The sequence below is a fragment of the Zootoca vivipara genome, chromosome 1, assembly GCF_965207765.1.
Source record: "Zootoca vivipara chromosome 1, rZooViv2.hap1.1, whole genome shotgun sequence".
Lineage (NCBI taxonomy): Eukaryota > Metazoa > Chordata > Lepidosauria > Squamata > Lacertidae > Zootoca > Zootoca vivipara.
In genome coordinates, this window is record NC_142582.1 from 112,333,417 (window position 1) to 112,359,650 (window position 26,234).

At 40.3% G+C, this 26,234-nt stretch overlaps 1 protein-coding gene across 7 annotated transcripts in view; it reads right to left on the bottom strand.

Annotated features, from left to right (window-relative positions):
• Positions 1-26,234, bottom strand: part of EFCAB11 (EF-hand calcium binding domain 11) — a 54,965-nt gene that overhangs the window by 25,505 nt on the left and 3,226 nt on the right. For 4 of the 7 annotated variants that reach the window (XM_088655160.1, XM_035101916.3, XM_088655138.1 and 1 more), the window contains exons 2-5: positions 24,715-24,810; positions 20,353-20,398; positions 17,677-17,778; positions 16,897-16,987 (exon numbers count right to left, since the gene is read on the bottom strand). In XM_088655160.1, the coding sequence (XP_088511286.1) occupies positions 16,897-16,987; positions 17,677-17,778; positions 20,353-20,398; positions 24,715-24,741 (266 nt within the window). In that variant the 5' untranslated portion in view covers positions 24,742-24,810. Of the gene's footprint in view, positions 1-5,408; positions 5,908-16,896; positions 16,988-17,676; positions 17,779-20,352; positions 20,399-24,714; positions 24,811-26,234 lie in introns of those variants that run through there. The other 3 variants (XM_088655157.1, XM_088655141.1, XM_088655154.1) reach the window with 2 other exon arrangements.

Consider the following 26,234-nt stretch of genomic DNA (forward strand, 5'->3'; position numbering starts at 1 on the left):
CACGACTAAACAACAACAACAAGTTTTACTGGGAAATACGCCAAGAGTTTAGACCAAAGTGGTACCCTTCCAGAAGTTTTGAACTACCAGCAAGCACAGCCAATTATGAGAGCTGAACTCAAAAACATCTGGGGGCATGAGTTTGGGAAAAGCTGGTTTGGACTCAACATTTCCATTAAGGGATTGGTATGACTGCCACTTCTCAAGTTCCCATGCTGTGGCACTTTAGGCAAACACCACATGAGAAGAACCACATATGCAAGGGCTGGCAATATGGTGCAGTCTTCTGAGCAGGTTTCATGAAATTCTGGGCTGGTCCTGACATAGAGGTAGTAAAGGTAAAGGGGCCCCTGACCATCAGATCCAGTCGTGTCCGACTCTGGGGTTGTGGCGCTCATCTCGGTCTATAGGCCGAGGGAGCCGGTGTTTGTCCGCAGACAGCTTCCGGGTCGTGGCCAGCATGACAAAGCTGCTTCTGCCGAACCAGAGCAGTGCACAGAAACGCTGTTTACCTTCCCGACAGAGCGGTCCCTATTTATCTACTTGCACTTTGATGTGCTTTTGAACTGCTAGGTGGGCAGGAGCTGGGACCGAGCAACGGTCCCCGTTGCAGGGATTCAAACCGTCGACCTTCTGATCAGCAAGCCCTAGACTCTGTGGTTTAACCCACAGCGCCACCTGGGTCCTTATAGAGGTAGTAGGTGCATGATAAATCAAATTCATTGCAAAGAAAGTCATATCTGCTAAGGAACATATGTGTGTATATGTTCCCCAGTGGGCTTCTCTTCCTTTCACCCACATTCAATTCTATGTGCAGTTATATGTGGGCAAAGCCCCAATGGGACTGAGACAAAGCACTGGGTTATAAATGCTTTTGTGGGATTGTCTAGAGCAGGAGACAAGACACAGAAGGTGGGAGAAAAGAAGAAGGTGGCTTGCACCACCTGAACGTAATATTATATTGGGTAGTGGAGCTCTCACTGAATATTCACCAAGTCTACAGATTTTGGTTCTGTCTACCCCATCCCACAAAACAATGCACTTAATATTTCTTCCATAAAAAAAAAAAACTTTTGTGAAGAAATGAGTAGACCTGGATATCAATTTAATGTTCTCACACTCTCTGAATGGTGCGTCTGCAAAGTTATTCACAGTATTGTCCCCAAGACATTTCATTCTATTAATACTATAAATAAATTTTGATCTCAAGGTTATTATTGTACCTTGCAGACAAAAGCACTGAATGAAGACTTTTCTCTTATTGCTCTAGCTTTCCATACTACAGTACTCAAGAACGTAACTGTTTCTATCTCATATTCTGCAACCTTCTTTAAGCCCATTAACTTCTCAAGTTCTGAGCAAAATGCATAAGGGCTGTTACTTTAATAACTTGGTAATAAAGGGATATGATTGCACACAATGGACATTTCATTCATGCAGCATTAATTGAAATGAAATTGTTGATGGATAAGTTACTACAGTACTTGATTAAAAAGAACTGAGGGTTGCATCCCATGATGTAGTGCCATCCGAGCAACAGGCTTCCATGTGTACAACAGAAATTCCCCTTACTCTCCTGCTGCCTACAGCCCCCTGTGTGCATTCAAAATCTTCCTATTGGGGGACCATCCGGAGTGGTTTTATTTTGGGGAGAGGAGAGGAAAGGGCATTCTGCTGCACAAGCAGAAACCCACTTACACAGCATTGGACACAATCCTGAAGCCACATGGGCTAAAACTGTGACATGAACAAGGCATCTGAAAGCAGAGAACAGAGATCTACAAATTCAGGGAAAAAATATTCCAAAGAGAAGGAACTACTGTAATTATGTACTTATGAATGATTTTGAAACAAATGTACAGTAGTTTAAGAATTTTCCTTCCTGACAAACAATCTCCCACAATGATACCCCAATTCCCCTGAATCTAGTAGAAGTTTGGAGGTTTAGTGCCAGAAGGAAAACTCACTAAAAAGCAACAGAAACAAGTTGGTATCAAAGGCAGTTTCCCTATTAGCAACTTTTACAACCCACAAACATTTTTTTTTATATTTTGGGTTGTTTAGAAACAGCAAATTGGCAAAGATCAACTAATAGGGAACTGCTTAAAACCAACTATATTGGAGACGATGTCTTACTGGTTTAAAATGTTATTGTTTTTAAAACATCACAATCCCTTTAGTAACACTAGTTGACTGTCCATACTCAGAAGAGAACATAATACAACAGCTGGAAAACTTTAAGCGGGATCCACAGTGGAGCCCATTTACATTTTCTTGAACCTTTCATCCATTTAATACCATGCATTTTATCTCTTAATCACATCCAAGAATAGTTCAATTCACTTTTCAAGTCAACTTCTTAAATCCTTGCAAGTCCTAGAACATTACTTTTGTTTGTCCTATTACTTGGAGAGAACTAATAGCATTACAGCATATCCTGAATACTTCAGGCCAGCAAATTTGTGACATATCCTTTACAATTTCAGTGGAACACCTTCAAATCATCTTCTCTGCTTGTTTTACACATGAATTCTGAAGTTTTTATTTCAGGATTTCTCTGTGCAGCATTTGCAGATTCCAGAGGTTTGGAACAGTGGAAGAGGGCTGCAGAATTAAACCTCAGAATACCACCCTGCCCTGTGTGTAGAATTCATTTTATAGCACTCTGAATCCTGGCTAGCGGTTCCAAAAGGCAAAGGAAACCCCGTACGTAACTGTCATTAATCAACTCGAGAAACAGATATCTCTCTGCAAGGAGATAAATGAGGCAAAGAACTACTGTCACTTTTGGGGATTGAAATTGGACCTTAGGTGGCAATGCCATAGTTCATTAGGGTTACTTTGCTAGAGGCAAAAAATGCTTGCCAGCCATGGCAATTTTCCTTTCCCAGCACAAACATGGTGCTAGATGGCAATTCTGCAGAATTTCTAGAAGTGCTGTTATCCAGGCATTATTCATAACTGGTAATAAATAGTATGAAATATTTCTCCCTGTGTGAACTTTCAAACTGCTGTGCAAAGCAAAATGAATCCAGTCCTTCTTAAAAGGAAGAAATAGATCATTAGAGTTGCCGTGGATCTCACATGACTGTGGCTGTAAAGATGTGAAATGGCAGCAAAAAGTTAAAATTAACTTGCCATAAGGTAAGTCATATATCCTTAAACAAGTCAGGAAGATACTAAAAAGTCTATGGTATATAGGATAAACAGAGGAAATGTAAGGGGGGGGAATCTTGTTATTATTGGACCCCACTGAGGTACCAAGGTTGGATGGGCTTTTGGGGTGGGCAATATTGCCAAAATGTTAAGCAAATATCGCTTTGCAATTAGAAGGTCTCAAGTATTGCCCCAAAGGGCAGTAGTAGTAAGTTAAAAGAAGAAATCCTGCCCAGGGTGTCATTTTCCATGATAAGGCTTTCTCAATAGTGGTTCCCCATTTATGGAGCGCCATCTCTGGTGAGACAGGTGCAGTGCATCTGTCTCCCTCATTCAGTATGAATTTTGAAACATGACTGTTCAGGCAGTATCTGAAAGATACTGTTCTGGGCAACCTTGAAATTATTAGCTGTGAGGATATCAGACTGTTTTAAATGTTTCTATTTATTTTATTTCTTTAAAATTGCTTTGCTTTGCTGCTTTGCTGCCACCCTGGGCTCCTTTGGGAGAAAGGGTGGAATAGAAATTTAATTAAATAACAACAATAAAAATGATAACAGAATTTTATTAATCTATGAACTCTCTTGCTTACATCACCCCCTTATGCCCATCTCTTCTTCTTTTCTACTCTTTATTTCTTTTGTTCTGCTGGTTCCAGTATTTTCATTCAAACCCATGTTCCCTTCCTTCTTTCTAACACCATTTCCCATCACGTCACATTATTCTAGAATTCCCTTGTCACCAATGCCCACACAAATCCATCTATTTCCTCTTTCATAAATGAAAACAAAAACCCAAACCCTGCTTAAAAGTCACCTGTTCTCTCATGCCTGCTAAATGGAACAGTCCTCTCCCTGCACCACACACTTTTAATTTCTCATATCTGCTAATTCCAGTTTTCCTCACTGTCTCTCCCTTACTCTGCTTGTGACTTGGGACCGCATCATGTTACTTTTTCTGTTTACAGTTTAATAAATATAGCCAGTTAAAAAAAAGGAAGAAAGTAAAGAGCCATATCATCAGCTTTGGGGCATATCATCAGCTTTCCATCAGTTTCAGCTGGTGGCCCAGCTGAGTTCCTATCTGGACAGGGGTAGCCTAACTTCTGTTGTCAATGCTCTAGTAACCTTGGCATAGCTCACAGCAGCCCCAAACTCTTGAGCTCAAGCAATCTACTAGCCTCAGCCTCCAGTTGCTCCACAGTATTGACTTATATTCAACACTGAGTTGTCACCTTACAATATCCAGATAATGAAACTGAAAAAGAAATGAACGCCAGAAAAGGCTTCAATACATTATTTTCTTCATGCTTAATTATATGTTTTGGAATAGCAGATTCTTCATTGCTCACTTGTTAAAATGGGAAATTATTCTTGGTTGAGTCATTTTAACAGCTCTGTTGCATTAACATTAGATTTTGTTATAAAAGGTCCCTGTGGATGTGGCACAGAAGGATTCCAGACTACAGATGTGAAATTGCCAAGCATGCCAATATTAAGAAAAGAGAAATGAAGGCACAGATAACAGTTAAATGGCTTCCTTGGAGGCCTGCAAAGTCTACCACCACTACGTACAGAAATCAGGTCAGCTGTGCCTTCTCCTGAGCCAAGTCAACTATCATGCATGCATAATTGCAATAACTATGAAAAATAAGGAACCAAGAAAATGGTGAGATCTTAAACACACATTTTAAATCTGTAGAAAAGCAATGAAAGTACCGTATGTTTAAATTTCTGTGTAAAGGGAATATACTCAAGATTTTGCTCACTTTTATTTCCTATCTTACTATTACTGGATTAACCATGGGCCATCAGCATAAAAGCATAATATAAAACCGTAAGATCACAATTCAAACAATGTAGTCATTTGATGTTTGACTACAGAAAAGTGCTACAAGGGTGCTCCAAAGATCTGCTCCTCCCTTAAACCATGGAAATGTTTGAAACCAACAACCAAAATAAGAGAAGCTAATGATGAATGCCTTGTGGAAGAATAGCCCTTTTTGGACTATTTAAGGATATATTACAGTTTGATGAACTCGCAAGCAGGATTTGAAATATGAGCAGTAGAAGGAATTGGAGAATACAGTATTGATGCGTTTGGTATAAGAAATAGAAGGCATTGTGCAGCAGAGGGGAGAAAATTAAAACACCATGGGAAATTGGGTGGGAAGTCAGGAAAAGACAAACCTATTATGTATACATGTTTATCTTCTGAAAAATAAATAAAAAATTATTATGAAAAAGGAGAAGTTTGAAACGAGCTTAAAAATATTTTTATTATACATCATAAGTGATTTATATATTGGAAATGTTGTAATGTGAAGGGCCATAGCTCAGTGGTACAGCATCTGCCTTGCATGTGAAAGGTCTCAGCTTTAAGTTCCAGGTAAGGCTGAAAATGTATCCTTGTCTGAAAGCTTGGAGGAGGCAATATTGAGTTAGATGGACCAACCGTCTGACGCAGTGTAAGGTAACATCCTATGTTCCTGTAACTAAATATAGTATTGGAATTTTCAGAAGCATACGTCAGTCAAATTTTTGATATCCATTGTACTTTTCAGTAATATGAGAATTCCAAAAAGGAGCCAGTACAGCAGTTAAGGATGCTGCACCAATACCAGGATATCTTGAGTTTAAATCTGCATTCAACCATGGCGCTCACTGGGTGACCATGGACCAGTCATTATCTCTTAGCCTAGTCTAAGCGTTGTTCTGTTGAAGGGGAGGTCAGAACACTGCTTTGAGCTCTCTGGAGGAAAGACAGAATATAAAATGTTACAAACAAACAAAAGTGAATGGTGCGCTGCTGTTTGAAAACCAATGACTCCCCCTGTGCCAGCTACTTTGAAGTAAAATGATGAGAGACAAGAATCTGTTCTCATACTGGTATTTTTCTGCAGCTTTTTGGACACTTGCTCTTTATTCTCCAGCTCTTGCTTTTAACCCCTTACAATACTTGATTACAAGACATACATTGTTTCCCCTCTTGAATTACTTTTAACACATTAGTCCACATTTTTACTCCTTGTTGCTAAGCAACATGCATAACATTAAGATGTATGTTCATTTATCTTGGAACATTTTCTTTTTCCCATATGTACTATTCTACTTCAAACTGCTCTCACAAATGAATTTACTATGCCTTCAATTTCTTTTTCCTTCCTCTGCAATATCTACACTTGCCCTCTCCACATTTCCCTCCCTAAATAATTTCTAACTACCAATAATAATTAACACACATATACATGTACATTGAGAACATAGAATCATAGAACTGTAGAGTTCGAAGGGACTCTGAGGGTCATCTAGTCCATACCCCTACAATGCAGGAATCTTTTGTCCAACATGGGGCTTAAACTCATGACTCTGAGATTAACGATCATCCAAACCTCAAAAGATACTAATAGAAAGATCAGAGGTAAGAAAATTATACAAGCACAAAATAGTAGCATAGCAAAAGGTTTACCAAAACCTACAGCAAAATTCACTAAATTAATGACTGAATAAGTTAAGAATATATGCATAAGGATATAATTGGTTTTATAAGCAGAGGCAGGCCATAAATCCCAGGGTTGCAAAATGAACAACATTCAGATTGCATAAATGCTTACAGGGAGAAAAAGGACAATGATGTTGGAAAAATAAAATTTCTAATGTCCATTCCTAATCACATTTATGTTGAAGAGTCCCACTGATTTTGATGTAACATGCTTCCATAAAAGTGCAATTAATATTGCATCATATCTGCATCTGTAGGACTCAAATCATTAGTTTCCCATTTGTAACTGTAAGCTTAGCTTTTGTCTTCAGCTGGACAAGCCTGGGTCAAGGAATAACACACAGATTCCTTACCATGAAGTGAGTTTAATTTAGAAGCTACTCACAATGAGAACAAAAGGAAGTAGGAGGGAACCATAGTGGGGTTCTTAAGAGATGGGTGTTTGGGTCACACAGAGAAGAACAGGAGCACACTTTGGGGATTTCCAAAAGCGAAAATATTTAAGGAACATGGTAAACCAAATCTATATTTGAAATTAGCTAAACAGTTTTATAAGATACTGACAAAATCTGAGCTATTTGAACTTAAAATCTGTAGAGAATATATGAAAGTAAACAAAAGCTGTGCCCCCTCCCCAAATAATGAGGCATGCAAGGGTTTTTTTTTAATAGAGGGCTGAATATGGGGTGAATAAAGTAATAGGCAGGAGGAAATTAACTCCTTGGGTTGCAGTCAATTGTGTCCTGAAATTAAAAAACAGTCTTCATATAAAAATATAAAGCAATTTACATTTAGCATGTTGAAATAAAATACTTGTCTCAGGTACATTTCCCCCCAATGACCCTGTCAAAGATTTTCTATCTCTGGATCGGTTTTTAGTACTTTCTTAATGAATACCACTGTAGCAGATGGACAATCTACTTCAGGGAGGGATATAGAAGGTTGTAGGGGAAAAGAAAGGAATTATTTTCTCTGCATCTTTATCTAATGTAAGCTAGTGTCCTGTTTTCAGAACATGTCTACATGGCCTGTTTGGGCTAAGATACATTTTGCATCTCATTCTATAGAACCCAAATGTGAAGAACTGTGAACTTTTTCCTATTATTATTCCAGACCCAAATAAGAGTTATGACTTAGGAGAAAAGCATGCCAGCAGATGTGTCAGGCACTAGAGACTATTCCGCAAAGATGATGCTACATGTACATACAGCTGCATGCACTTTTAAATATGCAGCCTGCAACACAATGGCCTAAGAAAGAACAGCAACAAAGAAAAACTACTGCAGACATCTCTAGAACTGGAATGACATTGCACTGTATACTATGTTCCCATGGCAACTAGCCATGGGAAGATGAATGTTTCATATTCACTCTGCTCTGCAGTACATGTCTAAATCAAAATTTCATAAAGAGCACAAGATCTTAACTGAAGATTATCTACACAAAACCAGGTTATTTTCATATTACTGAATAATTATAGGCCAGAAACAATGAGGTCATTTTGGAGCAGAGGAGACAAAAATATGCCAGGCATTAGTATGCCTCTAGTGTGTGATCCTATTCATCCAAGTGTAAACTAGCATAAAATGCAGAACACAATAGAATGTACTATCTGCTTCTGGTTAATGTCATCTCACATACCCTGATCCAAAGAACCATGGAAGCAGAAATAATAATCAGGCGTAGTGCAGAAGGCTGAGCCACATAGGGATTCTTATAGGGTAAAGTATAGGATCCATGGGTTATCTCAATGTATGAGAACGCTTTTTCACCTAATATACAAATAGGGCTCTATACACTCATTAGAAGAAATCTGTTTGCAGAACCCCGTTTCCACAATTCTATTTGCTCAACTGATACCACCAAGACTTGCAGAATAGCATCTATTTCTTTTTACATTTTTGTCATCACACTCATTATAGAAGTGAACTAGCAAAACTATTTTTTTAAATGTTCCTGAATAACAATTTTGTGTTTGAATAACTTCTTTGATTAAAGACTGCCTGTGGGTGGTATTTTCTTGACAGCAATGGGTAAACTTTATTCTCTTGTTAGAAAAGTGGGTACATGCACATTCATTGGAGAAGGAAATGGCAAAAAGACAGTCCAGGACGTTGTTGGCATCCATCTGTCTCGAGAGACAATGGAGTGCACCTCTGGGGGGGTGAGGTCAAACTGCTGCATTAGCAGCACCAAAGTGACTTCCCTGGGGCACAAACCTGGGCAATGTGTATGGCAGTCCTGGGCTGCCCAGAAAATAGGACGGACCCCTCTCTGGGTCCTGCTGACGTGGTCCAAAGAAAGGTAGAGCAATGGACTTCCGGTCTGCTGCCATTAACAATTGGCAAAGGAAACCTCGGTCTCCGAGGCCCCTGTGCTGTTTAGGGGGGGTGCCATTGGAGCGTGGTGGCCACCCGAAAAAAAAACCCAGATCGGGCTTTCTGGGGACGTGGAGACCCGGCACTGCTCCATAAAGTCTCCCTCGCTGCCCGGGAAGCTCGTTAAGAGCCCCGAGAGCAGGCAGAGTGGAGACGGAGCCTTGGGTCGATCACTACCTATCCAGCGCGAAGCTCTGAGCCAACGTTAATTTGAGCAGTAGATACCTCCTAAATTTGAAGATTGGACTGTGAGTATAATTTAAAATTGATTTTGAGAAAAATTTGGCCAGGGGAAGGGATCTAAAAGAACGGAGGTCGATTCCCCCCCCCAACAGAGTAACTGCGAGGCAGCTAGCTTGCCTGCAGCCAAGATACGAGACAGGAAGCTCTCAATTTCCTCTAAAAGCGGACCTAGAAATCTCCCTGTTTGTTGCAGGGCAAAGGGAGGTAATTAAAAGTGTGGAAAACCTGCAAAAATTGAAGTTTTTAAGTGCAGAAAACCCTCCTGTAAGCTGGGAGCGAACTCCGGGAGCGTGGACGAGTTACCATTGTGACGTCATAAAGGGAAAGAAAGGAAGCTTGTTATTGCTGTGAACTGTTGAACTATAGTGTTAAATCTGTCAAAATAAAAAGATTGGAACTTTCTTCAGTAAATGGATCTAAAAGAGCAGAAACTGAGGCGGAATTAGAGACAGAACCAGTCCAGACAAAAAGTTTAAGATTGGAACTTGGATTAAAAAAATAAACACCATCTTGGATCCTGCAGCTCATGTCTTTCCCATGAAATTTGAGACCTAAAATGGAAGTAGACAAAACATCGCCTTCCGGTTGGGATTACAATTGTATGCAATATGTTCTGAGTGACCAACGTGAAGCCAGAAGGGAAAGATTTGACATTTTGAAAAAAGATTTGTCACAGGAAGAAGAAAAGGGATGTGAGGAACCTAAACAACCCAGCAAAGATGAAATTGAAAAGGAGCTGAAGGATTGGAACCTAGTGCAACCAGTGAGAGGGGATGCACAGGACTTTTGTGCAATACCAGGGGCTCCTGAGGAGAAGACCTGGAAGGTTGCCTCTCCAGTCAGAAAGGGGAAGCACAATCCAGGAAACAACTTGGATATTTGGGGAGAGAAACAGGGGAAAAATCTGTGGAATTGGATAGGCAGCAGTGTGTGGTGAGGGAGTGGTGTGGGCTGGAATGGGTCAAACCTGGTGTGGGGTGAAAGTAGGGGTGATGGTAACAAGTGGACAGATTGAGACGATCTGGAATTGAAAATGTTTTAAAGGAACTTGTCTATGCATCTTGGGACTTGGCAACCAGGGGAAGGAGGGATGAAATACTTTTTTTTTATTCTGATGTTAAATGGGATAGAGAAAATAGAATGGAAAGTATGGAGTATTTGTGGGGGGAAATTATAGGCTAAAGGGATTAAAAATATGAAGTTAAATATAAGAATTGGAAAATAGAATGTCAAGGATAGAGTGATATAGTATAAATAAAATATGAATAATGTTGAATTAAGATTCATAAATGTGGGATTAATAGGTAGGGATTTTAAAAAAAAATATTGTGGAAGCTGTATAATTGGGGTCCGAATTAGACTCAAGGAGAAGTCTAAGTCATTAATAAGTGATAAAAAATAAGATTTGCTTTTTCTTTTTCTTTTAATTTTTTTTCTTTTTTTCTTTTTTTAGCTTTTTGCTTTTCTTTATTTCTACCTTCTTTATTTGTTTAGTGCTACATGTGATATGTGTATAATGAACAATGAATGCTATCTATACATGTAACCAGAAAAATTTCAATAAATATATTTTTTAAAAAAAAGAAAGGTAGAGCAATACGTTTGTCACCAGCTCAGATGCATGAGTTGCCAGAAGGAGGCGTACAAGACTCCATCCAACAGCCTTAGGGGCTCCATTTTGGATTTGTGTAGGCTTTACTCCTTAGCCTTTTCTTTTCCTGAAGATACCGTGTTTCTCATATTTTAAGACATGTCTTATAATTTTTTTGTCTTATTTTTTTGCCGAGCCCCGACTGAGCGGGAACCAGCAAAGGCAGCAGCCTGCCGCCGGCATGGAGCTCCAACAGAGCGCGCGCTTTGCCGAGCTCCAAGCCGGCGGCGGGCTGCTGCTTTTGCCTGTAAACACGATTACAGCCTGAAACTCAAGACGACAGAGACCAAGGCGGCGGAGGAAGAAGAGCGCGGCTCCTTCCTTCCCTCCACAGCCAGCTGCAACTTTACACTTCGCCGTCTTGCGGGCGTGTCCCCGCGGGCGGCCGAAGTTCCAGCAAGGCAGGAAGGCTGTGGAGCAACAGACGGCCAAAGCTGGGCAAGCGCCCGCCTTGCCCTGCCTTGCCTTGCCTTGCCGAGGAAGGAGCGGGTGGCGCGTGCGCTAAGAAGTTTCTTTCCTCAGGCCTGAGCCAAGAAAGGAGGAGGAAGCAGCGAGCGACGGGGTCGCCGCCTGCGTCAGGGGCACGCCGTGTCCTCCACTCACAGGCAGCCGGTCCGCCGGGAGAAAGACGCTGCCTTCCCTTCTCAGAGGAGCGGCGAGGAGGGCTGAGGCCCGGGGGCTGAGGCGCTCGCCACCTTCTCCTGCAGCCCCGGAGCAACTGCTTGGCGGCGGGGAGCATCCTCGCCACCTTGCCCTGCTTCTCCTCTCCCCGCTCAGGTCGAGCTGAGGGAGCCGAGGGGCGTCGGGGCGCGCAGCCGCCGCCCGCGCAAGAAGCGGCTGCTGGGCGCGCGCGGAAGGCAAGGCGAGGCGCCTGCAGCACCCGAGGAGCCCGTTGTGCGAGTGAGCAGCTCTCCGAGTGAGCAGCAGAGGGCGGGTTTTAAGGGGAAGGCGTTTCTGCCGCTTGTTGGGCTCTCCCCGCCTCCCCCCTCACATTTGATTTTGCCGACAAAAAGAAAAGAAAAGCAGCAGCAACAGCCAAAAAGCAGCTCGCGAACGAAAGCGCAAGAGCTGCAAAGTACTTTTCTGCCAATTGCCCTAACCACGCGCGAGAGACGCGCCCTTTGCCAGCTACGAGATCCAGGTCTCTCCCCTGCACAGCCCACCGCCGGCATGGAGCTCCAACAGAGTGCGCGCTTTGCCGAGCTCCAAGCCAGCGGCGGGCTGCTGCTTTTGCTGGTTCCCGCTCAGTCGGGGCTCGGCAAAGCGCGCGCTGCTGCCCTTGCCGGGTCCCGCTGGGTCGGGACTTGGCGCGGCGTGCCCTGCCATACCGTACCAGCATGTCTTATTTTCGGGGTATGCCTTATATTTCGCCAGGTTTTGAAAATCCTGCCATGCCTTATTTTTTAGGGATGGCTTAAAATATGAGAAACACAGTATGCTGCAAGGCAGCCAAGATTTAGAACCAGAATTTTCCTTCTCCTAGATGGACTCCCTTCCCAGGGTGATAGGGTAGTAGAAGGTGTGAAACTTTCCTCCCCTTTTGGCCTGTGCTTCTTCTCAGCCTTTCCACTATTATTTTTATGGGTTCATACTTATAAAACGAGCACTTCACGACAAAATATGCAAGCCTTTCTGTTAACTGCTCTCTGAATGACAACTTGCAGAGGAGATGCCCATTTTGAATTATAGCATAAACACAATACATTTTGCTGAAATACAGTGATTTATTGCCATATCGTTTTTTCTGACCTGCTACATCAATTTAAACCTGTGCTAACAAAAGAAAACATTGTTGAAGTCTATGCTACCAAACAAACAAAAACTGCTACTTGTTCCATGTTAGTAAGACATCAAGTTAGTCTATACATTAGCAATCAACAAATTGCTTTCCCTTCCCTTTCTGTCCACCACCCCAGAAAGCTGAAGTAGCCAGCAAAACACCAGGAACACTTAATATTGACAAGGTAGCCATGCACCTACACTAGTGATACCCTAGGCAAAGAGGCTGTGACCACTCTGACTAGTTGCAAATATAGGCAGGACAGAAGTAGCACTGCCAGTAATTATATAGCTCCAATACTATGCAGCAACCTAGGCTCAGCTACCTTCATAAAGATGAACTGCTGTGTTATATATAACACTGTGACACCAGGTGGCACTGTGGAGTCCCATTTTTCACCAACGGGATTTCCCTATATGAAATTTACAACACGTTTAACTGAATTGCTTCTTTGATGTGTCTAGATCCAGCCCTAGTATGCCTGCTGCTTGCTAGGCTTGGTTGACTGTTGGATTTGAGGAATAAGAGGGAGGAAAATTAATATCAGTTCAATGTAACACTTTTGCAGATTTAGCCCACATGAAGTGCCTGATGTGCGTTTCAGACTTAAGATAACAGCATAAAAGGAAACTGATGTGTATTTACTGCTATAATAATAATAATGTATCTTCTACAGTCTAGACACTAGATCAAATAATGAGCTTAACAGTAACCTCAAACTCACCTGAGACAAACGGTTACATGTGTATAACAGATTTTACCTATCTCAAGTTGGAAGGTTCGCTGGGGAGGGAGAGCTACTTAACTCATATGTTATCTTCTATATAAGTATCCCTGAGCCAAAGTCATTTTTTATATCTTGTTTTATATATTACTTAAAATAATGATGCACTGTACAGTTTTATTTTTGATATTATTTCTAGTATGTTGACCATAATACATTGAATATATTACACAGATTTCAACAGCATTGGTTAATATGAACATCTTGAAAAGTTACATTGAAAAACCATACTGTGCAAGATGGAAGACAATTCTGATTTCCATTAAACAATATCATTAAACACTATAAAGATTTTGTGTACAAACTGGTAAAACTTTGATGACATGCGACGTTGTAAGGGGAAGGGCTTATAGAGAACAGCCCCCCCCCCCATCAGAAGCAGCCCATCTCCAAGCAGTCTTGAAAGCGAAGGGACGGATGAGGAAAGTCAGGAGACGGAAAGGGAGTGCCAGACCTCTGGCAACATCCAAGAGCCCCTGCTCCACAGGCAGGAAGAGAGGGAGAGGGAAAGAGAGGAGAGGAATCAGGCAGACCGCAGACCCTTCCCCCCCCCCCGACTCGGGAATTGAGGAGGAGGAGAAAGGGGAGGAGATTCACTGTCCCGAGGCTTTTATGTTGGTCCAAATCGCGGAAGGGGGCAGTGCCGGATTCTGATTCGGAATGAGGAGACATGAAACCAACAGCTCGCTACACTGTAAATAATGTGCACTAATAAAGATTTCTGAAAGACAAGCATGTGGAAGGTCGTTACTCAGGAGTAGTCACAATAACCCCTGACAGTCATCTTCAGAATATTCTGTTTATAACAAATTAGAAGATTTTTAATCAACGGGAAGAAAAGATGCCTACATAAACACTGCTATTTCAAGGAACATATAAATTAATGTGTACAGTTCCATAAAAATACTATTTTCATTATATGTGTATGTGTGTAATTCGCATGAGTACATACATAAACACACTCACTGGCTCATACAACCACCTGTGTCTTGACCCCAGCAGGCAACTATTGGATTTGTTTGTATAAGTGTGTTGTATATTCTTAAGTGCTCGGCATGTAATATACTATCTCTTAATGGCTTGTGCTCTGCACTTTAGTAGGAATATTTTCTAACTAATGACACCCTTGAGAGTTTTTCCTGCATGTCAAAACTTTGCAACAACTGGAAATGCTTAGCAAGAATAGAAAGCAGCAACATTTAGCTGAGCACAGTTTATCTTCTCCCCTCTCCTCAAGTCACTTGACTCACGAGATGCACATTGCTGGATTATTTTGTATGATTTTTATTTAATCTGTTCTAAATCTGCCATATAAAATCTTACTTTTAAAAAGGGGTGCCAGTTCATGTACTATTATGAACTCACTATATCCACAAGCTCCTCATATGATGAACTCAGGCTTATATCACCTACTTGTATCTTCTCTTATCTGTCATATGGATGACAAATAAAATAAATTGTATGCATCGCACTATGTCCTAATCCCTGCCCCCATCTCACACAGATGCCATTTTGAGGCACTTCTTAGGTTCTCATCTCATCTAGTTGGCTTCCAGGTTGTTCCTTTTCTAATCTGAAATGCTGGGTAATTTGGGAGTGCTTTTTGCGGAGCCACCAACCAACTGCATCTGGCACTGTTGGTTGGTTACAGCAATTTGGAGAGAGCTGCACCATGAGCCTGGGTTCAGACAGAAACAAACCTTGGCTTCCTTTAGGACCAGAGAGGAGCAAAGCAGCTGGAAGCTCCTCTCTAAGAACCCACATGCTCACGTAGCGCTGCTAAGACACAATCTGGTTTACTGTGTTGTCCAAGCAAGGCCACTGGGAAATTTTCATTGAGCTATATCACCATGACCCCAATATCTCTTCCCTGGGCAATCACTGCCAATTTACACCCTTTAAGCATATGTGTGCCACTTTCTAGTTACTTATAATTAACTGTATTCCCATTTTAATGCCCATTCACCCAGTTAGGAGAGATATTTTTGGAGCTCTTTGCAATATTTTTGTTTGTCCCACCATGAGTAGTTTGATGTAAAATATATAAGATTACTTCATTTTATATAAATCTTCTGGATTATGGAATTACTTGGACATCTTTTATCCAGAGCACAGAAGGGACAACACACATTTAGCATAACCTCTAAGCGGAAAAAAAACTTACAATTTTTAAATGTTAAAGTAGCCCATATAGTATAAGGTAAAGGGTAGCAGCACCATATAGTATACTACTGTACGAGCCCTAAAAATTACTACGGTAATTTCCTTTTAAACCCTTGAATCAATGCCTGCAATTTTAAATACTATACAAACTCCTAAATATACATTCATTCTCATCAAACAGTGGTTGCGATTTTAGGAAAAAGTATTAACAAGTAATAATAACATGGTCGTTTCCCTGGTGGTCTAGTGGTCAGGATTCGGAGCTCTCAACAAGTAATAATAACATCTGTTACAAGTACTGCCTGAGATGTGCATTGATAGCAATGCAGTGTGAATAGAAGGCAAGGTGCTCTGGGGTGCATGGGTATCTATTATTTGTTTGTTTACATCACACCATATTGCTTTTCTGCCAATGCACTCAAGGTGCATATACTGAATGCCAAGACTGTGGAATGCTCTTCCAGGAGAGATTCAGCAGGCTTTGTCATTCCTAATGTTCAGATGTCTTTGGAGACTCTTCTGTATCGACAGACCTATTCAGTGGTTTAAGCTTTTAAGATAAACCAGGCATTTTAATGATCAGACTATTGTTTTTAATGGCATTTTATCTCATTTGTAAATATTTTTGTACACTATCCTAAGATTTTGTTTGATGGGCAGTCGAAAAAATATATTTTATAAATAAATGCCACTTGTCCCTTAGATGTAGCCAGGTAAAACAACTGCTAATGGAGAGAATTCTCCTGCTACCATATGATCCTGGCTGACCATTAAGATGCACTGTGCTCAGAATGCCTGTACTGTGTGAAGTGGAATAGGGCTTTCTCAGTCGTGGTGCCTTGTCTTCAGAACTCCGTATCCATTCTCAGCTAAGCAGCTGCTCAGCCTTGCTGAGCTTTTAATTCTCTCTGGCATTTTATGCAATCTGGTTCTGCTGATTTTACTATTTGGTGCCGAGGCTACTATTAAAGTCATTTGCTTTACATGGTACTCCCCCCCCCTGGTTTTATTGTTTTCAAATATTACTAGCTGCCCTGAGCTCTTTGACAGAGGATGGGACTATAGGAGATGTGTGCAGGTCTCCCATTCTCTGTGATCGTGCTGTGTGGAGAGAAGAGGAAAGAGGGCTCTGCTTTCCCCTAAGTAGAACCTTTTGCTTGTAGACACAAGACCTGCAGTGAATTGGACTGAACCATGTCTGCATTTTAGAAACACAACCAAATGATTCTGTTCATCTTACCTGAATGCTTCAACTACAGTCCTCTCTGGCAGCTTTGGGGCCACAACACTGAAAGCTTTTCTGAAATCTTCTAAAGACAAATATCCTTTACCTTGATAAAGAGGGAGAGAAAGTATATGAGGAAAGACATTTAAATATTTAGAAGAGTAGTGAATCAGGATTAAGACACATTTAAAGCCTGGAACCAAGGGCTCCCTAAGAGTGTGAATCCCTCTTATTATTTTTTTAAAGGACGTGACATCTCAAGTGCACATAAATATAGAGGGGATTTAGTCCCAGACCTGGTTATTGTGTTTGGGTTTAATAACTAAACAATACCAGAAAATACAAGAACCTGTATTTTCTTGAGCTCTTCTTGTTCATAAATAGCTAATGTGGTATTGCACTTTAAAGCATCAGATGAAGATTGAGGATAAACTAACTCAAACCACCTCTTGGTTATGAAGCTCTTGGATGATGTTGGGCCTGCCAGTATGTGCCATACAGTCATACCTTGATTTTCAAACAGCTTAATTCTCAAATGAGTTGGCTCTCGAACGCCGTAAACCCAAAAGTGACTGTTCCAGTTTGCAAACTATTTTTGAAAGCCGAACGTCCGACAGGGCTTCTGCGGCTTCCAATTGGCTGCAGGAGCTTCCTGCAAATTTTGTAACTGGCTGACTGACTGAACCCAAAGGGTGCTCATCAATGGCTCCTCTTCATTCTGGAGAGAAGTGACTAGTGGGGACTAGTGATTGAAAACAATAAGACTTGCGAAATTAATATGAAAGCAAAACTTACATTGCCTGTCAAAAGCAGTGAATAGCTGCCTAACTTCGCTTTGGTAAAAATGTGAAGCCTTCTTTGTCCTCATAAGATTTAGAAATTCTTCAAGTGATACACCTAGAAAAATAAGAAATTTGGCATATGTCAAATGCTTATCATTATTTCTCCAAAAATTACTTGTAACACAAGCAGCATAGCACTCTTGGAGAAGGAGGTATCACTATTTACTCCCCAGTCAGTGTGCACAGGATTGCAGTCTTACCCTGCAATCCTATACATGTCTACTCAAAAGTAAGTACCATGTGACAAACTCTCCAGTAAGTGGGAGGACTGCTATCTTAATATGTTAAGTAAAAAACAATTCTTGAAATAGGGTTTTTATATTACAGTACTGCAATTCACTTCTCTTCTACTGCACAAATAATGAGGCTTAAACATATTTACACAGTATATTCTGTTGATTGCAATGGGACTTACAGGCATATATGTAGCTATAGGATTGCAATCTAAAACAGGGTTATAATGCTACTGCTTATAAGAATATTGTAAGAATCTAATCCCCTGGTGGGAAACCAGTTCGGTATAAGCAGAAAGAGAGAAACCAGTGGGCTATAACAGGTGGCTGTTACTATAGTTATGATTTTAAGCTGCTATACTGAACTATGTGTGACATAAATAGAAAGGATCTTATTTTTTTTAGTACCTCCTGTGATACTCCATTACAACTGATTCTGTGTTCTGCTCTGTTGATGTGTAAAAATGGGCACTGAACAACTTCCCTTTTTCATCTATTTATAAATGTTTGTGCACACGAACACACACACTGTTAGGCTACTGTGTTCATGTCTTGCCTGTGAGTTTCCCATTGGTTTTTGGTTGGCTTGAGTGGTAAACTGGGAGCTGGACTAGATTGGTCCGTGGTCTGCTCCAGTTAGGGCTCTTCTTACATCGTCAGTTTAGCAGCTTAAAGGATTCACGTAATTCTGAAGTCACATCTACACAGGGGCTTTCAGAACTGATTTGAGGATATAGGAAACACAGGACAATTCAAAATAATGTGTGTGTAATTTCACAATACATCTAGAAGGCTCACAGAAATCAGAACACAGGATTATCCATGCCTATTGAAGAGAAACTGCACTGGCACATCATAAAATAATCCTGAGCTAGGCTGTCACTATGATCAATGCAAGGCATTCCATCTTGCAAGCAACATGCCCCCTTGCAAATTCTTCCAACAAACATTTAGGTCTGGAGGTGAGATCACACATGATTTCTCATCTCAAAAATGCCAAGTCGCAGAGGAACCTTAAGCAGCATATGGTTTTCATTCATTTTTCATGAAAGATTCTGTTCGGTTTAGTAAAAGTATCTTACACCAATGTGTGTTCATTTGAACTGAAGTTTCCATTCAAGTTCAGATTCAGTTTCTCATCTTTCATCAAAGATGTTGTTAGGAATAAGATGACTGACTTCCAAACAGAAACGGAAGGTGTGAAATGGAAGCTGGAGTGAGGAATGCTACTCAGGTACATTATGGCAGTGAAGAAAGAATGTCAGATTGAAGTAGCTAGGTTCTACCCCCAGGTCCTTTACAAATATAAACATATATTTCTGTAAGCTGAAGGACTGCTTTTGTTTTATTTAAAAAAAACCAACCTTGCTCCAAGGCAACCGGAGGGAAAATGGATTAAATCTTCTTTATAACCCCTCTCATAAAAGGCACTTTTAAACACTATTTCTGCTGTGTTAAGTTCAAAGTGTAATATACATTCTTTTATAATTCTTGCCTTTTCTTTATCTGAGTAACTGAACCCTTTCTGGAGCATGTGAAAGTGCCTTATACCAAGTCAGGTCATTGGTCCATCTAGGTCAGGATTACATTGATTGGCAGCAAATCTTCAGGGTTTCAGACAGGGGTCTTTACCAGTCCTGCCTAAAGATTGAACCTGGGACATTTTGCCCTGTCCCTTTCCTCTTGCTTCCTCTCTATTTTCCTTGAATATCAGCCTAGATCCCACCTTCCCTTCCCTTTCCTCTTTCTAGATAGTGAGTTTTTATATTCTGTTTTAATCAGACTTAGCTGTCTTTCTGTCACCATTGTTTCAAGAATTTATTGTTGTTTTCGTCTTTATTATGCTAGCAGCTCTGAGAGGTTTTCCTTAAATAGGATAGAAATTTCTTAAATAAATAATACTATGAAATATAAGTGTGACTATGATTCAGTTTCCCATTCCCTTGTGACTTGAAACTGGAGCTCCTTACTTTCACCTCTACACCACAATAAGGGATGGGGGGGTGGGGAGTGCTTTAGAGTAGATCACTTCTCCAGTTCCATTGAGCTGGGCAGCATTCAATCTGTAGTGTTTAGCTCAATACTGTACACCAAAAGTGAACCTGAATGCATATTTTTCATTATATTATTTCTCACAAATTTAGTAATTAAAGCCATTCCATACTTATTTTCTAATACTGTCATGTTCTAGTTTGAGCTCTTATCCCTAGTTCAGGCATCCCCAAACTGCGGCCCTCCAGATGTTTTGGCCTACAACTCCCATGATCCCTAGCTAACAGGACCAGTGGTCGGGGAAGATGGGAATTGTAGTCCAAAACATCTGGAGGGCTGAAGTCTGGGGATGCCTGCCCTAGTTAAAAAGAGAGTGAAGATCAAAATATGATGCTTGTACATACCAGATTGATTTTGCTTCACAGAAGCCATAACTGAATCCACTTCCACCTAGAATAGACAAAAATGACACCATCAAGAAATGACTTGGTACATTTCTTTCAATTCATTGTTTCATTTGCTACCTGTACATAAGCCAGTTCTGCAAAACCGCTATCACAGTCTAACCCACAATTACCTTCAGTTTAGCTGTTTACTTCAGATGTCAGAAAATGAAGGGCATGATCCAGTTCTCTGAACTCCCATGAAGTTGAGACACTAAACCAAATGGGCAGCGCACATGTTGGAGAAGAGCATGGGGTTTTAAATGCTTTAATTGTGAAATCAGGAAAGTGTTCCAACATGGGGTTACAAGTTACAAGTAACTATGAAACGTGGATAAGCTTAGCTAATATATTGATTCAACAGTTGGCATGCCCCTTTGCTCTCCTTTTCAAGAGCAGGGTGGGCATGACTATTTGTGCACGTTGTGTCCCAAGTCTCTGGAATGCACAAGCAAATGGGCACTCCGCTGCAGAGGCTAGACACTAATGGTTTGCTTATACAACCACTTCCACAACCTTGGAGAATGAATTAGTGAAGACAGCTTGCCATTGGACTTATTCTTAGAGATCTCCATTGAAGGAGAGGGCTCTTCGCTGACAAGGGAGGGCACTGGAGCTATCTTGGTAGCTCGTAACATAGCACATGTGGTGTCCACTATCACAGAGATGGGCCATTCCTAACAGACTAGTAGACCTCTCCCTAGAACCCAGACTTGTTCAACTGGGACCTTCCTCTGGATAAAACTCCTCTTGGGTGTCCCAATTTCTCGTTGCCCATCTCACTAGGACCTTCCTCTGGGTCAGCCGCTTCCAACTCTCCAAGCTCCTTCCTTCCTCCTCCTCATCTGACCACGCTGTCCACGACATCTCCATGAGATTCATGACAGCGTATCAACGACGAGTCCCAGTCTGGATGATATGCTAAGCAGCAGAATGGACCAGGGAGGAGCAGAGCTTCTGCAGAGCCACAGGGAAAATGAAGAATCAGACAGATAGCAGCCAATCCTTTCAGCTGTGAGGGGATTGCCCAATTACAGCTTAAAGAACCATGGGAGGTGAGTGGAATTGGCTTTAGAGGAAGCATACCCTTAGGCCCACACTGTCTGAGTCTAATGCTTCCCTTCCCTCATTGGTCCATGCTAAATACAATGCCATTCCAAATGTGTATGCCAATTGCATTAAAGGCAATATTGCTCACAACAGATACAGAACTCAGTAAAACAACAGAATTTCTTTTGTGGGTATGTGCATTTTAGCTTGCAGGAAGGTCAAGCTAGAACAAATAAAAATATTTTTTAGAATTGGGACATGCAGAGCTTGGAGGGGGGGCGGGGGGAGAGAAAAAATAGGAAATTCTGCTGTGCAAGTGGATTTCCACTGTGCAAGTAGGCAGACATCATTGGATGCCACTCATTATGTTTTTATTGATAGTTTAACCAGGTTAAGAATGAAGAAAACGATAGATGTAAATGAAAAGGGAAGGTAGGGTTGCATAGCATATCACGTATCAAATAAATTCCTCATTATTCATTGTCAACCTGCATTGCAGTTTGGTCATTCCAAAAATATGGATGCCCTGAGAGAAAATGATGTACAAATGGGTCTTCATTTACAAAAGAAATAACATCTATATAATTTTGAACTGAACAAGACTATAACAACATACTTTTGAAAGGGAGACAAATGCCAAAAGAAGTATCTAAAAATTTAAGATCAGTTTCTCCTACCATTGCTTTCTATACAAATCAGGCTATTTATTACAGGCTTTAATGATGGCAACATGTCTAGCATCTTTCTCCATAGAAAGAAAAGCAATATGACTATGTGAAAGTAAAATATAATTTCATTAATGGTCTTATTTTGAACCAGTAACTGGACTGTAATCTAGAAGCCATTTACTCTAATTAGCAGAACAAATATGGAGCAAATGGACTATAGACTACAGACATAAAGTACACTCCTAAACATATTTACTCAGAAGCAAATCCAACTGTGCTCAGTAAAGCTTTCTCACAGATGAGAGAACAGGTAAGTGCAGCCTCAGAATTTCTAATAAAGTCACTGAAAAATATCATAGATCAGCTACTATCCAAATCACTATGGAAAGCATTAACAGCGACATCTCATGGTCACAAAAGGCATTACTTTGAAACAAAAATCTGTTAAAACTTCATTAGATAAATCTTTTCAAGGCTGGAAATCTATAAGCAATGTCATCCTAAGCATGTCTACTCAGAAGTAAACCCCAATGAGTTCAACAGCACTTATTTCTCAGTTAAGGCTGCAACCCTATGTGTTCCTTTTGAACCTAATGAGACTTACTTCTGAGCAGACTTCTACAGCATTGTGCTGTTAAGTGTCCTCGGGACTGAAGAAATAGGCTGAATTTCCCTGGTTTAGTGGCAAGCCATATTTTAGCATTACATCCTAACTGGACAAACCATGGCTTACAGCGTCTAAGATCATGAACAGCATCTGAACTAATAATAACAATAACAATAATAATAATAAATTATTTGTACCCCGCCTATCTGGCTGAGTTTCCCCAGCCACTCTGGGCGGCTTACAACAGAATAATGTATTAAAAACACAATAAAACATCCTGCCACCTTCCATTCTGTGTACATGACCAAGCCAGATAAAATAAGAACAGCTAAAAACATAGGGTGTGTGTGTGTGTGTGGAAACCAATCATTAAAAAACAACTAAACATTTATATTAACAACAACAACAACAACAGAAGTATTAAAATACAATAATCTATTAAACATTAAAAGCTTCCCTAAATAGGGCTGCCTTCAGATGTCTTCTAAAAGTCTGGTAGTTGTTTTTCTCTTTGACATCTGATGGGAGGGTGTTCCACAGGGCAGGTGCCACTACCAAGAAGGCCATTTGCCCGGTTTCCTGTAACTTGGCTTCTTGCAGCGAGGGAACCGCCAGAAGGCCCTCGGCGCTGGACCTCAGTGTCTGAGCAGAATGATGGGGGTGGAGATGCTCCTTCCTTGTTTGCTGCTAAACCAGATGTTGGAGGGGAAATCAGAGTAGAACAATGGAGGAGGAGAAGGGAAGGTGCAAGCATAAAGCTTGTTCACCTGGCACCAAGCTGTGGTTTGGCATTATGTTTCAACTGACACAGTTGTTAGGAAGATCTAACTTTTAAAAACAAGTGTACCTTGACTTAAACAGTTCTCAGAAGCCCCTGTTGTCACTTGCGCAACATACCGGTTGTGAATGCAATGTTCATCTGAAATTTTTGTTTTCATTTACTTATTTAACATTTCAATAGGAGTTTCTAATTTTAATTCCCAATCTACTTGTGCTTATGTTTTTGAGATATGGTATGATTCTATATAGCTATTTTGCGTAATTGACTGGGATGTGGGGCAAAATTTGTTTGCTTAAGTAACTTTGAAGTTTAGAAGGTCAAGCGGGCTACACATGCTATTGAGAAATATCTGCTTTGATGTAGAAACAGTAGATAAAAAAAAACCTGAGTGAATTACACCATGCAACACTGATTTCCGAAGAACAAAGAAAAGCAGCTTCTATTGGCAAGATAGATGAGGCAGAACTGCCCTATCTCAGAAACTGGAATAACCAAGGTTAGCTTTTATTTTAGCTCAAATGGAGACACAGCCAAGTTAGCATCCCTACACTGAGTGGCTCAATTTCAGTTATAAGGAATCCATACAACTACTGTATGTGTTTTGTAAAAAATAAAAAATAAAATAAAAAATCCAGGAAGTTTTATTTTAAACTGAAGGATTGGACCAGAATAAAACAGCATAGCAAACTGGAATTGTGAACAGGAGCACACCACACTGCAGCATTTTGTTGCTGATCTGGTCTGTCCATCAGGGATCCTTTATGAAGCTAGAAACAAGTGAAATCTATGATGATTCTGTAGGATGCACCCACTGACTTCTATTGGGCTGGGGTACTGTGCTTTAAGGGACTCTCCTTTAATAATAATATTATAATAATTTTATTATTTGTACCCCACCCATCTGTCTGGGTTACCCCAGCCACTCTGGGTGGCTTCCAACACATATAAAAACATAATAAAACATTACACTTTAAAATAAGAGACACTTCTTGTGTCAATTCCAGGTACTTAAATACAAGAACTCACAATGGAGGGTAAAGCCAACATTCACTGCCATTTCCTGCAATTTGAAAGAGAAAAAACACCCCAGTCCTTTGAAGACTTTTCATAATTCAAGAAATGTAAACTACAGAATTTATCTGATTATTTTATGTGTGTTTAGGGTGTTTAATGAATATGCCAATCCTCAAGACAGGGTTGAAGAAAATAGACTTTACCTTTGAGGGCTTATAGCCAAACAGCATCACTACTGCAACCTTGTAGTCCTCTCTGTTTAAATATCCTTTGTTGTCTTCATCACATGCCTCAAATGCCTAAAGACAACAAAGAAATTAATGATGATTTTAAAACAAGCCTTTCTTGAAGTATGTTTGGCAAAAATAAAATGGTAATCAAGTTAGATCAAATTTCTGTCTAATCCTGGATTAGAATTCACTGCCCAGCTTTAGTTTGGTGTGTTTTAAAAATCTGTGATCCTTAAAGTTTGATTTGGATTTTGGAAGCAAAATTGGGATATTTTATTTTAAATGTGGATTTGAAAGCTTTTATTATTTCTAGATTATTTCTAGATGTGATGTTTTTATTTAAAACATTTATATACATATATCTCTTCAGTTAAAATAATAATGCCCAAGCTTCTTATGCCACCACAATAAAACAGTAAAAGGGGATCAAGGTATACTGTTATCTAGGGACCCAGAGATGATTATATTTTGCCTTTAAAATCACTGATATTATTTAGTATATAATTTATATACAGGTAGCTCAGTTGATTATACAGTGGTACCTCGGTTTATGAACACAATTGGTTCCGGAAGTCTGTTCATAAACTGAAGCGTTGATAAACTTAAGCGAACTTTCCCATTTAAAATAATGGAAAGTGAATTAATCCGTTCCAGGTGGGTCCACGGCGTTCGTAAACTGAAAATTCGTAAACCGAGGTGTTCATAAACCGAGGTTCCACTGTAGTGTGGTGCTCATAACACCAAGGTTGCAGGTTTGATCTCCATGTGAGACAGCTGCATATACCCTGCATCGAAGGAAGTTAGACTAGATGATCCTCAGAGTCTCTTCCAATTCTAAGATAAACTGCTTCACTTTTTTTTAGAAAAAAAACTCTCTAAGTGGTTAACAAGTTGAAATAAAATAAAGTAAAAATCAGAAAATATCAAAACACATTATAAAAATTCATCAGGTAAAAACAACAAAATAAGCTGATGAACAGGTTAACTGTCCTAAACATCAAAAAAGGCCCAAGTCAACAAATAGGTTTTTTTGCCCATCCACCCCTGTCAGCTGTTGCTCAGCAGTGGCACCTTCAACAGTGGCCAAACGCCTTATAGGCTCCATATAGTTAAATATAATGGATTTAGAATCTAGAAAAGATTGCCAAAATGGGGGGCGGGGGGGACCTACAACAAAGATCCAGTTTTACAGCATCTCAGTTCCCCCCTTCTCAACAACTGCTGTCCATCAAAGAATAACGAAAATGCTGTCAAAAGCAATCTTGAGTTAGATAACAGCAAGACTGCAGAGATACCAGCAATTGAGAAATATTCTAATATACTCTGAATGCTTGTGAAAGATAAAATGTTGAGAGAGACTAAGAATGAATCAGCTAACCAGATTTCTCATTAAACACTTGGACCAGTGAACAGAAATCTCTGCTTGTTGACTTTATATTTGTTACAGCCTCATGCAGGAACATGCTTATGAAGTAACCCAAACAGAAATGAAA